Source organism: Salmo salar, chromosome ssa20 (genome assembly GCF_905237065.1).
Source record: "Salmo salar chromosome ssa20, Ssal_v3.1, whole genome shotgun sequence".
Taxonomy (NCBI): Eukaryota; Metazoa; Chordata; class Actinopteri; order Salmoniformes; family Salmonidae; genus Salmo; species Salmo salar.
Window position 1 is genome coordinate 52,533,971 of NC_059461.1, and position 16,354 is coordinate 52,550,324.

The 16,354-nt window shown below is 41.9% G+C and overlaps 1 protein-coding gene across 2 annotated transcripts; it reads left to right on the forward strand.

The window, feature by feature from the left end:
- The first annotated feature begins 4,207 nt into the window (after positions 1–4,207).
- Positions 4,208–16,299, forward strand: LOC106580781 (polymerase delta-interacting protein 2). 2 transcript variants are annotated; one of them, XM_014162187.2, is made up of 11 exons: positions 4,208–4,439; positions 11,225–11,306; positions 11,651–11,748; positions 11,873–11,972; positions 12,088–12,163; positions 12,454–12,561; positions 13,592–13,737; positions 13,973–13,999; positions 14,157–14,282; positions 14,567–14,646; positions 15,049–16,299. In XM_014162187.2, exons 1-11 carry the CDS (start codon positions 4,258–4,260, stop codon positions 15,161–15,163), a joined length of 1,140 nt encoding a protein of 379 aa, XP_014017662.1. In that variant the 5' UTR covers positions 4,208–4,257; the 3' UTR covers positions 15,164–16,299. The 2 variants fall into 2 exon arrangements, with proteins under 2 accessions (XP_014017662.1, XP_014017663.1); XM_014162188.2 differs by having other exon boundaries at positions 4,211–4,439; positions 11,231–11,306.
- Positions 16,300–16,354: the final 55 nt, after the last annotated feature.

Consider the following 16,354-nt stretch of genomic DNA (forward strand, 5'->3'; position numbering starts at 1 on the left):
CACAAGTTTTGAGTGATGTGCCCTGTAGACACTATAAGAAGGCAGAAACCGCCTACGCTCATACTCCTCCTGTCTGGGTGCCACTATGACTGTCTGAGGTTCTGAGAATACAAGGCCAAGGCAGGCTTGATGGAACCCACCACCTGGCAGAAGATGCTTAGACTTATCTGTTGTGAAATGTCACCTTGTTATGAACCTATACCTATATAAGCTGCAGGATGTCTTAGACACCTCGCAGAACCTGGGGAGAGCGATCATATACGGTACTCTGTACCAGCAGTTGTATTACTAAAGGAGAATCTTAATACTTCAGAGTCTGTGTTTCCTTTCTACTACCAATATATACGTTTGATAATTATATAGACCTGATCATCTGTTGAAGAAATTGACCAACTGAATCAAATCTGCTAGCTGGGTATCTTTTCAAGTTATTGTTTTAGAACTCAAGCTGTGGAAGGTATAACTTGTTCACAGTAAAAGGTATTTATATTCTGATCCTTACAAAATAACACCTGTTTTAGTGACTGATGGCACTTTTCGAAAATTCGATGACATGTCCCATGATCAGAAACTTTCTTATCCAAATAGTATATTAAAACACATATCTGCACCGAAACAAATTACAGAAAGCATTGTGTCCTACATATGATAAGGACAGACATACACAAGTAATATAATAATAATTAAAAATAACGTTATTGAAAGAATAAGGTTAGGGAAATATATTTTCATTCAAACCTTAAAACAAAGTGCAAGTTAGAGCCTACATTACTATCATAACCGTAACATCCTACACAACCGCTTGCCCTCGCATTCAGGTGACAAACAAGCAAACCACATCTTGTTCTCCTTTCTATCTTCCCTGTAACAAAGTAAATAATTTCTCAAGTCGTCCTCAAGTACACTGAAGTTTCACTCTTTCTGTTCTGACAATCAGCCAAATGTTAGCTTGTTCTTTGATCTGTTTGTGCTATACTAGCCAACTCCTTTGGTAACATGGCATGACAACTATCATATATAAGAAATGGGATCATGAATGGAAGGAAATTGTGCAGTTATCAACCTGTTTGCAAGGTGACAAAGTTACATTTTACAATCCCATTTTTATTATTTTTTTTAAATATGTAACAATGTAATATATGATAGTCCATAACTGAAATATGTATGATCATGTATTCCTGTAAGTAGTGAGGTCACAAACCAGCTAGACCAGGCAGGATGATTTAATTCAGTAATCCGATCTATTATCATAAGGTTAGGCAATTCAAAGACAAAATACCTAAAGTGCTGCTTGTTCATCCTCGTTGATTCACTTGTGTAGGAGAGGCAGGTTCTTTCTATGCTGAAAGACAAATTCCAGAAAAATAGGTTCGAGTTAAACATGTATTCATTCATCTCCTATAGCTAGTTATTGCCTGTTGACTGCTGCAACTGTACTTCAATTGAGTACAGGCTTGGTATCCCGAGTGGCGCAGCGGTCTAAGGCACTGCATCTCAGTGCAAGAGGCGACACGACAGTCCCTGGTTCAACTCCAGGCTGTATCACATCCAGCCGTGATTGGAAGTCCCAAAGGCACACCATTGGCCCAGCGTCGTCTGGGTTTGGCAGTGGTTGTAAATAACAATTTGTTCTTCTGACTTGCCAAGTTAAATAAAGGATCAATAAAAAATAAAAAACGTGAATTAACAAGAGACATAATACAATATGGAAATGACTTAATCGGGTATGGCATCTCCGATGAATGCTAATGACATATGCCGGTAGCCTTTTGCTGGGAAAGTTAAACGAGCATTCAGACCAGTCTTCCTGATTGAACTTTCGTAAACTACATTAGAATTCACGAGCTAAAAAACAAGTCACAGAGGTTGCCTGCCCAATACTTAACCCGCTTGCTTTCAGTCAAACCAAGCACTAGCAATGCAAACACAAGGTAACTAGCTAGATTAAAAAACAACATTTAACTTCAGAATTACCAGCTACTGGAGCTGGATGCGAGTTGACTCACTGAGTATCGTGAATACGGCATTAGCGTAACTATGTGTTCAAACAGGGCTGCAATGAAAACGAATGGGCCTACAACTAATCTGTTAGTGTCAAACTTTGATTGACAAGACAATGGACAAATAGTATTTGAGAAAAGTTGAAAAAACAGACCCCTTCTGGCGCAATCTTTACTTTGTTCCGTGTTACGACGTATCGTACGTAGTTGAATGTACAAACAACGACCTAGCTATACGTACTGTGTAGCCAATTTAGATAGCTACAATAATAACAGCCGGTGTGTACCACTGACGTATATGTTTCGATTAGCAGTCGAACCACATTGATTATGAAACATTGAGAATAATGACAAAGATGATGGTAACAAACGCATGAGCAATCAACATTAACCCAGCTAACGTAAGGCTAACTAGCTAGTATGCAGGGTCGTCACTAGTTACCACAGCTGTAAACCCTGCCTATTTCTTCAAATGTTCTTATTAAAATGTTATTTTAAACCTAACCTTATGCCTAACCTTAAATTCATTTTAAGTTTTCATGAATTCTTATAGCCAATTTTGACTGTTTGTGCTATCTAGTGGAAACCAGTATAGTATGCAGCTGCCTGTCAGCTAGCTAACTAACCAATAATATGCAACTATAAAGCTGCCTCTGCTCCATCTGTGAATCAACGAGGGTGAACAAAAAGTTTCAAGTTTTAAAGTCACGTGCACAAGTACAGTGAAATGTTTTTCTTGCTAGTTCTAAACCCAACAATGCAGTATCCAATATCAACGTAGTACTGAAATAACATAAGGTAGAACAAAAACACGACAAATATAAATAAGATGGACATGAGAAAGTAAGAGGCTATGATACAGGGTCAGTTCCTATACCATATTTACAATGTGCAGGGAGACTGGAGTGATAGAGGTAGATATGTATAGGGGTAAGGTGACTAGGCATGGTGTATGATAAACAGTAGCAGCAGCGTAAATGAAGATTGTGTGTGAGTGTAGAGTCAATATAAATGTGTGTGTTGGAGTGTCAGTGTGAGTGTGCATAGAAAGTGTTTTTTAATATTTTTTTTATACAAGGGTCAACTCATATGGTCTGTGTAGGCATTTTGTTCGCCATTTAGCAGTATTATGGCTTGGGGATTGAAGCTGTTCAGGAGCCTGTTGTTGTCAGACTTGATGCACCGGTACCGCTTGCCGTGCGGAAGCAGAGAGAAAGGTCTATGGCTTGGGTGGCTGGAGTCTAACGATGTTCGTTAAAGCTAGCAAAGCAAACAACTTGATACAGTTGAACAAAAAATGTATGCAAATGTAGCAACAACAAAAAAGTGTCACATACAGCGGATAGGTGCAGTGAAATATAACGTTAGTCTTTTTACCTGTGTATGAATGAATGATTCACAGCAAAAGACTGGAAGTAAGTTAAACTATCATTCTCACTCGGCATTAACTTTTTTTTTCTGACTTTCTTGACTGAGCTCTGTGTCGTCGATGGCACCAGGTGAATTCAAGGCAACACATTATTGAAAGCTGTAGCTTCACTTTGCATGGTGTCCAGATGAAAATATGAGTAATCAAAAGATCTGTCATTATTTTTTATATCCACACAGTACTGTTAGCCAGCTAACGTTAGTAGCTTAGGACAAGAGGTGTTTTTGACAGAAGAAGTCCCTCTCTCATTCTAGAGTAGGAGGGTACATATGCAAATATAAAATGAATAGGCAAATGCAAGATGAACGATTATTGGTCCATTATAATCAGATCGCTATGTGACGTAATGTGGCGGCCTAAACCTCCATCCCAAATCGGGTGCCAATGCTAAAATTAAACTTTTTAAAGGCCCAGTGCAGTCAAAAAGGTGATATTCTTGTGTTTTATATATATATTTCCACACTGTAAGGTTGGCATAATACTGTGAAATTGTGAACAATTATGATAATGCCCTTTTAGTGGTGGGCTGTTGCGGTGGGATGGAGTTTTGGCAGTAAATTATTTAATAGACCAACAAGAGAGAGATTTCCAAACCTCTTTGCCAAAAACAGCTAGTTTTCCGTTTTCCACTCCACTCTAAGAACACCCCTAGACAGTCCTAGTTAAATTCTTGCTTGAGAAATTTCTCTTTGATAGCAAGGCACTTTGTTACCCAGAAATGAGTTGATATTGAGATAAAAACGTCTGCATTGTACCTTTAAATCAACTTTGAAATTCGCACGCTTTTATACACGTGAGCCTCGGCGTGCATGTGCAGAAGTAGGAAAGATGGCTGCTTGTGCAATACGACGAGGCTTTCTGACTGTTGTCAGTAAATACAACAAGAAACACACACATAGAATATTGGGTGTTATTGAAGGGAGTAGTGGACTTGAGGTGAAGAGACCCCGGTTACCGTGTTTAGCATGTGGATTGCCCAACATTCAGCAGACGAGGTTCATGTCGTCACGGTAAGGGGTACCTTCTAAGCTAATGTGTCCTAGCTAGCTAGCTAATGTAATTTAGTAAGTTTGTCCACTGTCTTGAATGCTGCATCATTGATGCTGCCATGCCTCCACTACTTTAGCTGCCGTCGCTAACTATAAGATTGACAGCTAGTTAACTAGTTATAACTACCTGGTTGAGCGTACAAGCAATGCACTTCAGTTCTCTCTCATACAGTACCAGTCAAAAGTTTGGACACCTTCTCACTCAAGGGTTTTTATTACTATTTCTACATTGTAGAATAATAGTGAAGACATCAACTATGAAATAATACATATGGAATCATTAGTAGCCAAAAAAAAGTGTTAAACCAATCCAAATATATATTTTATATTTGGGATTCTTCAAAGTAGCCACCCTTTGCCTTGATGACAGCATTGCACACTCTTGGCATTATCTCAATCAGCTTCACCTGGAATGCTTTTCCAACAGTCTTGAAGGAGTGATTGTGGAGGCCAGGTATTCTGATGCAGCACTCCATCACTCTCCTTCTTGGTCAAATAGCCCTTACACAGTCTGGAGGTGTGTTGGGTCATTGTAGTGTTGAAAAACAGATTATAGTCCCACTAAGCGCAAACCAGATAGGATGCCGTATTGGTGCAGAATGCTGTGGTAGCCATGCTTGTTAAGTGTGACTTGAATTCTAAATAAATCAGACAGTGTCACCAGCAAAGCACCATCACACCACCTCCTCCATGCTTCATGGTGGGAACCACACATGCGGAGATCATCCATTCACCTACTCTGTGTCTCACAAAGACACGGCGGTTGGAACCAAAAATGTCAAATTTGGACTCATCAGATCAAAGGACAATTTTCCACCGGTCTAATGTCCATTGCTCATGTTTCCTGGCCCAAGCAGGTCTCTTCTTCATATTGGTGTCCTTTTAGTAGTGGTTTGTTTGCAGCAATTTGACCATGAAGGCCTGATTCATGCAGTCTCCTCTGAACAGTTGCTTTTGAGATGTCTGTTACTTGAACTCTGAAGCATTTATTTGAGCTGCAATTTGAGGCTGGTAACTCTAATGAACTTATCCTCTGCAGCAGAGGTAACACTGGGTCTTCCTTTCCTGTGGTGGTCCTCATGAGAGTTAGTTTCATCAAAGCACTGGATGGTTTTTGACTGCACTTGAAGAAATGTTCAAAGTTGTTTACATTTTCAGATTGGCTGACCTTCATGTTCTTGCCATAATATGGACTTGGTCTTTTACCAAATAGGGCTATCTTCTGTATAGCACCCCTACCTTGTCACAACACAACTGATTGGCTCAAACGCATTAAGGAAAGAAATTCCAAATCTCAAATATAAAACATATTTTGATGTGTTTAACACTTATGTTGTTGCTTACTACATGATAACATATGTTATTTCATAGTGAAGACATAAACTATTCTACACGGTTAAATTGTAAAAATAAAGATCTTTCAATGAGTAGGTGTGTCAACTTTTGACTGTGTGTGTGATCTCACTAGCTAATGTAGGAAAATGGATGCTCTGATTAAGTTAACCATGATTGCGCAACACTTGGCAAGAAGTCAGCTTGGATAGAAACTTGCACAACAGAACTTACAGGAAAGTGCCTAACTATAATATATGATTGGCAGATATGTTGCCTAGAGCAACAATGATTGTCACATTGCACAAGCTCCTGTTGTCAGACAAATCAATTTGTTTTGAGTATATCCCAACTTACATATCAAACTCTGTCATATCAAACAGTGTCATATGTTGGCACTTTGTTGCGCTTGATAACACACGCAGCTTATAGAACTTAACATGCAAGCAGAGCTGTGCATATTTCAGTATTCATAACTAGACTCCGAGACAGTTTCTATCTACAAGCCATCAGACAGCTGAACACTTGAACTGGACTGACCACCTTCTCTGATTCTCTGCACCTTAGCACACATTCACTCACTCATATACACACACACACACACACACACACACAGTGCATTCTGAAAGTATTCAGACCCCTTCCCTTTTTCCACATTTTGTTACGTTACAGACTTATTCTAAAATGTATTAAATTGTTTCTTTCCCCCCTCAATCTGGACACAACCCCATAATGACAAAACAAAAACAGTTTAACATTTTTGTTTGTTGCAAATGTGTGTATGTATATAAGAAATATATCACATTTACATAAGTATTCAAACCCTTTACTCAGTACTTTGTTGATGCACCATTTTCAGCGATTATAGCCTTGAGTCTTCTTGGGTATGACGCTACAAGCTTGGCACACAAGTATTTGGGGAGTTTCTCTCATCCTTCTCTGCAGATCCTCTCAAGCTCTGTCAGGTTGGATGGGGAGTGTTGCTGCACAGCTATTATCATGTCTCTCCAGATATGTTTGATTTTGTTCCAGTCCTGGCTCTGGCTGGGCCGGGCCACTCAAGCACATTCAGAGACTTGTCCCGAAGCCACTCCTGCATTGTCTTGGCTGTGTGCTTAGGGTCATTGTCCTGTTGGAAGGTGACCCTTTGCCCCAGTCTGAGTCCTGTGCACTCTGGAGCAGGTTTTCACGAAGGATTTCTCTGTACATTGCTCCATTCATCTTTCCCTCGATCCTGACTAGTCTCCCCTTCCCTGCTGCTGAAAAATATCCGCACAGCATGATGCTGCCACCATGCTTCACCGTAGGGATGGTGTCAGGTTTCCTCCAGACGTGACGCTTGGCATTCAGGCCAAAGAGTTCAATCTTGGTTTCATCAGACCAGAGAATCTTGTATCTCATCGTCCGAGTCCTTTAGGTGCCTCTTAGCAAACTCGAAGCGGGCTGTCATGAGCCTTTTACTGAGGCATGGCTTCCATCTGGCCACTCTACCATAAAGGCCTGATTGGTGGAGTGCTACAGTGACGGTTGTCCTTTTGGAAGATTCTCCCATATACAGAGGAATTCTAGAGCTCTGTCAAGAGTGACCATCGGGTTCTTGGTCACCTCCCTGACCAAGGTCCTTCTCCCCCCGATTGCTCAGTTTGGCTGGGCGGCCAGCTCCAGGTAGAGTCTTGGTGGTTCCAAACTTCTTCCATTTAAGAATGATGGAGGCCACTGTGTTCTTGGATATTCAATGCTGCAGAATTTTTTTTTTTGGTACCCTTCCCCAGATCTATGCCTCGACACAAACCTGTCTCGTTTTTTACGGACAATTCCTTCGACCTCATGGCTTGGTTTTTTTTCTCTGAAACGCACTGTCAACTGTGGGACCTTATATAGACAGGTGTGTGCCTTTGCAAATCATGTTCAATCAATTGAGTTTACCACAGGTAATCAAGTTGTAGAAACATCTCAAGGATGATCAATGGAAACAGGATGCACCTGAGTCCCATAGCAAAGGGTCTGAGTATTGTGTTTTTTATTTTAAATAAATTTGCCAACATTTCTAAACCGGTTCACTTTGTCGTTAATCCATTTTAGAATAAGGCTGTAACATAACAAAAGTCAAGTGGTCTGAATAATTTCTGAATGCACTGTATGTTGTACATTCATTCTACACACACACAACGGCTCCTGCTACCAGTCTCTTATTATACTGCTAAAATTCTAAAAGTTCTGTTACCGAAATCCCTCATTTGTTTAGGAAAAACATTCTCTTCCCTCAACCCTTGCTCTCATCACATGACACCTGTATGCATTGAATGCACAGGACCAATAGGGCCTGACCTATATCATAATTGCACCAATAAATTGGTTAGAAAAGGAAAAACTACAAAACACTGTAACACGTGACAGCATAATGGATGCAGAGGACATGACAAATAAACGGGAATGTTTACTGGTTGTTCAGGAGGTGAAGGGGAAGTCGGATGTGTGGAATAAATTTGACTAGTTGTGGAAAATACTGGAGCTCAAGAAAAGGTTAACTAGCAAGCGCTGCGTGCATATTATGTATGCCAAACAGGTGCTGTTAGATTACAATATCATTTTCCTGACCATTTTGAACAATATAATCAACACTATATAAATTATAAACATACCAGAGATTCTGTAACACTTTTTTTGCAAAGCCTTTATTACAGCAAAGACTAAAAGCAGTCGCATTCATTCAAAATGGAATGGCTATTTATGTACACTAATTATTCAAGGGTCGCTTTAAAAAAAAAATGTTTTACTAAAATCCTTGATTGCATTTCAAATCATGAGTGACTCGTATCCTGTGCGACGACATGAACCAAGTACATTTTTGATTACGCTACTGTAGCCTATAGAAGTATTGAAAGTTATGGTAGAGTGTTGTAAGTTATGGTATTAAAACTAAATCAGGATGTGCTCTTAGGGCTACAGCTCAACGGTGGTTATACAAGGCTGCTATACTAAGCTTACTAATGATAATAACCATTTTTTATTATAATGATCATAATAGTAATAACAATAAGGAGATCAAGAAAAGGGGGGTTATTATTATGAATATAATTTGTAAGTGTAAAAAACTCTAAATAAATGATACCAGAGAGGCTGAAAGTGTAAGGCGTTTTATTACAGCACAGTAAAGAGAAACTGTCAAATTTGTGAAATTGTTTATCTGACTTGTGGTTGCCTGAGTCTTGGCACTTACAGAATCAGTAGGCTATTAAACAGGCAACAGAAACAGGACCTGTCTCACATCTGTAGATGTATATGGATCATTTACAAACCACGGACATTGACCGCTATCCAATGCAGGAGAAAGCGCATTTGTTATAAAATATTATTTGCACCATTGTTCTTTCGTAATATAACCATAAACAATTTCACAGGCACATCTTAGAGATGGATTGTGCCATTCCCACGGCCTCAACAATGATTATTCCACGCAGACCGATGCGAATCAGAGGTGTCTTGTACACACTTTTTTTTCTCCTTGCTACTCCTCGACTAAAGAAATCTCGGTCGACCAACAGCCTATCGACCAAACAATCGACCAGTCGACTAAATGGGGTCAGCCCTAGCTGCAATCGTGGTTGTTTTCAGACTGAGTTCAAAGTTGGAGTGTTATAGAATTCTTCTCGGGTCCAAAAAGAGAACACTCAAACCCGAATCAACCCGTATCCTAATGGGTCTGGATCTAGGACCAGACCCAAGTGACAACATTTAGTTTATCAGCCTAGCTGCTCTTCTGGTTAACGAATAGCTCTATATGTTGGCTAGGCCTTCTGTAAGTCAATAAATGCACTTTATTAGCATAAAATCATATGCTATGGGCTATACAGAGCTGTGGTCGGGTCCACTTGGGTCTATCAGCTGTAGTTCCAGAGACCCGGTGACAAACAGGACCTGACCCAAGCGAAAAGTTAGAATTTCAGGCCCAGGCCCACTCGGGTGTCAGGTATCCGGGTGGACCCGTGAAGACCTCGTGTAGACCTACATGTACACTAAGCCACTTATCTAGAAAAACTGACATTGGAACAGTAGTAGGAAGTTAGCAACATATATCTGGCCTATATTAGCTAGTTCACTTTTTGTCTACGTTCTTCCACTCAGAGCTTTGGGCCTATCTGCTGTTGATTGCATAAGAGAGCAGGTTGGCTTGAGCCAGCACAGAGTAAATGGGTCCAATTTCCTTTGCGCCCCTCATGCCAAGGGAGTAAAGGTGGAGGGCTTGCGTCGACATGGAGACCAGAATGTTAGCAATTGGAAGGCCGATCCAGCACCAGCTTGTAATTCTGACTTTAGTTTATGTAACCCTTATGTAAGATATTACTGTCCTGTTCTCACCTTTTCTCCCTGAATGAGAACTTATTTTTGTTATGATGAAATCTCCATGAAATGATGAAACATGTTAACGATCTAACCCTCCATTTTTAACAATGTATTTGTTTTGGCATTTCACCAGCCTGGTCGTGCTTTCTTGTCAGTGACCAGTATAATAATCCAAGGGACAACCTCTGCCAGTAATCGCCAAGGCAGCTGATGAACATACCAGCCTTCGGGCTGAGCTCTTCCACCTCCGTATCATCTGATAATAATATGGATGTTTCCCCGCCATGTTTTGAAGAATAGATCCATAAATTAATGAGGGACTTGGAACACAACCAGCTGTTGTTCACAATTATAATTCATTGAAGAGTCAAAGGGAATGACGAGATTAGACTTGGTATTTGTTTGTTTGAACTTTGATAAATCGAGATGTTTTATTCAATCTTGTCTGATTTGTGATTGAGATGAAGCTTTAGTCCAAGGGGTTGACTAGGAGGTGACCTGTGTGTTCCTGTCATTTCAGTGCTCATGTTGTGGTTTGTGTGTACTAGGTTCCATTTCCAAGCTGCTCCAACACTTGGCTATGTGAGACTAATGTAGTTCTACAGTGTGATGTACAGGTCTTCTTGGCTCCATAAAGTTGGACCCAAGGACAATCAGACCTGGACCTGATCATTTAAATTAAATAAAAAAGGGGAACAGTCAGACCCAAACCCAACTGGACCCGATGACAACCAGACCTAGACCCGTACCCTAACTTTATTTATTTCACCTTTTTATTTAACCAGGTAGGCCAGTTGAGAACAAGTTCTCATTTACAACTGCGACCTGGCCAAGATGAAGCAAAACAGTGCGACACAAACAACAGAGTTACACATGGAATAAACAAACATACAATAACACCAGACTTGATTTGGACCAGAGTGACAAAAAAAATGTTTATCAGCCAAGTTGCTCTTCTGGTTAACAAATAGGGTCTGGGTCGGGTCTCAGGTGTTCGGGTGGACCTGTGAACACCTCTAGTGTGAGGTGATTTTGCTCCAGTTTGTCATAGTGTGGCCTGTATTTGGCAGGAACAGGCCAGAGGGGAAGGTTCTGGAGACGGTGGGAGTGTTTGAGGCGCTGAAGCAGCACGGCAAATATGAAACAGGCCAGGTAAGAGAGGCAGCGCCGTGCAGTTTACCCACCCAGACCAGAACTATTGGTCCTGGCCTTCCCCCCTCATAATCATCTTTTGCCTCACTGTCATAGGCCTAAACATTAGGGGCCGGCTTGATTCCCAGACACAGATTATGCCTAATTCTGGACTAAAAAAAGATTTGTCATTGCGTTTGCTTTTTATTTCGGGACTAGTCATAATCTGTGTCTGGGGAAGCCAGTCCTCTGTGAATGGACCATAGTCCTAGGTTTATGTGGTCCGGTGTATGTATACTGTAGTAGCCCTTGTCACAAAGTTCTTTCCAACCTCAAGTCTATGTTTCTCCATGTTCTCTCCTCAGCTCTTCCTTCATAGTGTGTTTGGCTACAGAGGGATAGTGTTGTTCCCCTGGCACGCCCGTATCTATGACCGGGATATCATTCCTCCCATGTCTGACAGGTACGTATTGCATCTCCCAGCGGTAGGGCCAGGAGTTATTTTATTGATTTTGTTGATGTGTGTTCTATGTTGATTTTGAATGGGTCATTTGTCTTATTATTAACACCCGTGCTCATTCCCTCAGCAAGCCAGAGCCTCCTGGTTCTCACGGGTCAAAGGAGGTGAAGGGGAGAACTCATACCTACTACCAGGTCCTCATCGACACGCGGGACTGTCCTCACATAGTACGTTTCCGCTGAACACTACCAATGCAATGTTCGTACTGTACTGTACATACTGACTCGGCCTAAATGATGACATCTGCCAGTCTTCTAGATGTTTCTCCTGTTGTGTTGACAGTCTCAGAGGTCTCAGACAGAAGCAGTGACGTTCCTGGCAAACCATGACGACAGCAGAGCCCTCTATGCCATCCCAGGTAAACGACACATGATCTGCTGCTTCCTGGGTAGTAAATGGCTACATGTTTTGATTCAGTTTCAAACAGGACAATTGGCTAGCAGAGTTGTTAAAAATAATCAGAGGTTTTTTTCAATCCCACAAAAATGCTTTGAGTTCTGATACGCAAATGGCACTGTCGTGTGTGTATAATTTTGGCGTCCACGTGATTTTGCATTACTACCCTAGTTACTTCCTTGTACTACTTCTGTCCTTGCCAGCCTCCCTCCTGACTGCCATTCTGCCTGGCTGTCATTGTGTGTGTTTCAGGTCTGGACTATGTGAGTCATGAAGACATCCTGCCCTACAACTCCACAGAGCAGGTCCCCATCCAGCACGAGCTGTTTGAGCGCTTCCTCATGTTCAACCCTGACAAAAGTAAGAACCAGCCACTCATTGTACAGCGTAGTATAAACAGAGTACAAAACATTAGTCTTCCCTGTGGCTCAGTTGGTAGAGCATGGTGTTTGCAACGCCAGCATGGTGTGTGCAACGCCAGGGTTGTGGGTTCGATTCCCACGGGGGGCCAGTACAAAAAAATAAATAAAATTAAAATATAAAAAAATTAATTTAAAAAAATGCATGAAATGAAATGTATGCATTCACTACTGTAAGTCGCTCTGGATAAGAGCGTCTGCTAAATGACTAAAATGTAAATTAAGAACACTTTCCTAATATTGAGCTGCACCCCCCCCCCCCCCTTTGCCTTCAGAACAGTCCCTATTTGTCGGGGCAGGGACTCTACAAGGTGACGAAAGCGTTCCACAGGGATGCTGGCCCATGTTGACCCTAATGCTTCCCACAGTTGTGTGAAGTTGGCTGGATGTCCTTTGGGTGGTGGACCATTCTTGATACACACAGGAAACTGTTGAGTGTGAAAAACCCAGCAGCGTTGCTGTTCTTGACACACACAGGTGCTCCTGGCACCTACTACCATCCCTCGATCAAAGGCACTTCAACATTTTGTCTTGCCCATTCTCCCCCTGAATGACACACATACACAATCCATGTCTCAGTTTAAAAATCCTTTAACCTGTCTCACCCCCTTCATCTACACAGATTGAAGTGGATTTAATAAGTGACATCAATAAGGGATCATAGCTTCCACCTGGATTCACCTGTTCAGTCTGTCATGGAAAGAGTCCTTAATGTTTTCTGAACTCGGTGTACATTTCCAGTTATTTTTGGGAATATTCACAAATTAACTTCTATGAAGTATACCATTTTTCAGTTTAAAAAAAAACATTCAGTAGTACTATAGTGTTCAAAATTATTAATATTTCATTTTTACATTCACAGGTACTGTATATCAATATTTATAGTACACAATATATCCAGTTATTTTGTGAGCATTCACAAGTGTGTGTATACGACTGTAAACCGAGTGTGTGTGTGTGTGTGTCTCCAGCCACCCCCGCTCCCCCGTTCAGTGCGAGGGACACTCTGAAGGCATGGCAGGAGAAGAACCATCCCTGGCTGGAGCTGTCCGACGTGCACAGAGAGACGACGGAGAACATCAGGGTCACCGTCATCCCCTTCTACATGGGCATGAGGGTAAGGACGATGTCGCTGTTGGGACTGTGAGGCTCTTTCTCAACAAAAAAATCGGTCCTCTCATTGCCGCTTCTTTTTATTGCACTGATCTGAAAGAACTGACCTGGTGAAAGCCAGTTATGTCAGTTCCTATCAAATAAATAGTATCGTCCCTGAGTCCTCCCACTCTGTGTGATTCTTATGATGGTCTTGAATCTACCTGCGCACAAAGAATAAATAGTGTTTTCTTTCTCAGGATGCTCAAAATTCTCATGTGTATTGGGTAAGTTAATTTTTACAATTCCCTGAAAAAGGACAAATAATTTTAACTTTTACCAATGTATGATGTAGGCCTCATATATCCAGTCAAGGGTACAAATGTAGACCGTAAGAACGGCGACAGAATGTGTACCAAATTCACCAAAATGTGTCTCTCACAGTGGCGGTACTGCATCCGCCTGGAGAACATGGGCAGTGAGGTGGTGCAACTGAGGGAGAGACACTGGAGGATCTTCAGCCTGTCAGGCACCCTGGAGACGGTCCGAGGACGCGGGGTCGTAGGCCGGGTCAGTAGTACAACCGCCTCCACACTATGGAATTACAAACGCTCAATGGTTGTGTCTGAACTTTATTAGCTGGCAAAATACTTACTTCCTCTGTCCTTGTTTCCTCAATTCCTCTCCAAGCCAATTGGATGAGAGGATCTAAGGTCCCTCCTTTCGGGTGACCTCCTCCAATGAGCTTCAAGGGGGAACAAGGACAGAGGAAGCATGTATTTGACACAGCCACTCATACAGTATGTTACCTCCACGACCGAGTAGAGTTCATAACCAATGTTTTTTGTCCCCAGGAACCAGTGTTGTCCAAAGAGCAGCCAGCCTTCCAGTACAGCAGCCATGTTTCCCTTCAAGCACCCAGTGGACACATGTGGTAAGTTCTTCCCAGCTTGCCCTTGGCTTCTACACACAGTAACATGACAAAGGAACTGCATTATTAACACGAGTATTGCTGTGGTAAACGTCTTGCTGTAGGCGGTAGAAGCAGCACACACCGCTGTACCAGTAATGCCGGTTCATGGATGTCCTGGTCTAAGAATGACTTATTAAACCGGTTTTGCTATTTGTACCTGGTCCTTGTGGTAAAAAAATAAGCTGGGGAAACAGGAAATACTGATTGACGTTTGAGTGACTCTTGCACAGATTTACAGGCAAGTAAAAAATCTTAAACGCAAGAGTAACTCAAAGCTTTCCGACGTCAAAAAAAAATATCAACAACCTTTCTTACATTTAGTGCAGAGGTGTGATGGTCAAGATTCTGATGCTCTGTGTGCAGGGGGACGTTCCGCATCGAGAGGACGGACGGCTCCCACTTTGATGTGCGCATCCCCCCGTTCTCCCTGGAGAGCAACAAGGACGACAAGGCTCCTCCTGCTGGCTACACCTTCTGAGGCAACGCAGCAGCAGGGCCACGTCCCTCAGCGCAGTCCAACAGCCAAGCCATCCTTAGGAACGGATCAACCCTTCCTCTGATACTTTTTCCTCGTTGACATTTTAAGAAACGTATTTATTTGAGCACATTGCAATGCGATGTTCAATGAAAAGGGATTCAAAAATGTCCTCCCAACACTTGTAGCTAATGAGAACTTTTGATTTTTAGTGGGAAGGAGAAGGACGAGCGATCGGTCACAGAGGTTGTTGCTTGAGATCGTTCTGCATAGGCAGAATGGCTCGGTGAGCACTGATGGTATTTGCATTTATTATTATGAGGAGTGGGAATAAATGATTCCAATTGTTTCTCTCAGCCATAGTCGCTTGACCCGGAGGTAGACGTCTAAAGCCAGGCTCCCTTGGTGTATTTTATTGGTGTTTCTAAATAGTTAAAATCAGCGGACTTGGTGGGGAAACCATTGAAAGGACTTTACTGAAGCCAGATAGAACGTGTCCAATAGGAGCCCTACTCTTTAAGAGACCTCAGTCAGTCCAGTCTAGACCGTATGTTGCTCTCTGATCTATAGTATTATGCAAATGACTCTGTTGTGCCTGTTTGGCTTGTCTGTCACGTTGAGCCTCCCTGATGGGGCCTGTGGTGAAACATTTAGAAAAGGGAAAGAGAACCTTGGTTATGTCTCAAATGGCACCCTATTCCCTATAAAGTGCACTATATAGGGAATAGGTTGCCGCCATTGAACGGAACAAGGAAGTGAATACAGGAGGAGTCGGTGAGCTACGGATGTCGTAGTGACCCCCATTGATGTTACCCACTGTAGGTTTGTCTGACATGAGGGCCGGCATTCTGTTTCAGGTAGAAATATCATGCATAGAGCAGACATGGTTCCTCATTCTACATGACGGAGAATCATGTCTGTTCCACACAATGTATTTATATCTGAACGTTTCATATTGTTGTGATTTGGCCGTGGTGTGTTGGTGAGGGAGGTGTCTGTGAGACTGACTGGCTGCTATGCTGTTCTAGTCTGTAGTATCCAGCCCTTTGAGTCAGTTCTGTGGGTTGAAATGACTGTGTAGTGGTTGAATGATGTTCTGTGACAGTTGTAATGAAAAATAAATGTACATTATAAAGGAATGGTCAGGTATTTAGTGTATTGATTAGCAAATGGACAGTGTTCGTCTACCCCAGG

Excerpts from the sequence above, each read along its gene's own strand:
- LOC106580781 (XM_014162187.2), top strand. The coding sequence starts at position 4,258 with ATGGCTGCTTGTGCAATACGACGAGGCTTTCTGACTGTTGTCAGTAAA. Across the intron at positions 14,000-14,156 it reads AAAATTCTCATGTGTATTGG|TGGCGGTACTGCATCCGCCT; the intron begins GTAAGTTAATTT and ends TGTCTCTCACAG. Across the intron at positions 14,283-14,566 it reads GACGCGGGGTCGTAGGCCGG|GAACCAGTGTTGTCCAAAGA; the intron begins GTCAGTAGTACA and ends TTTTGTCCCCAG.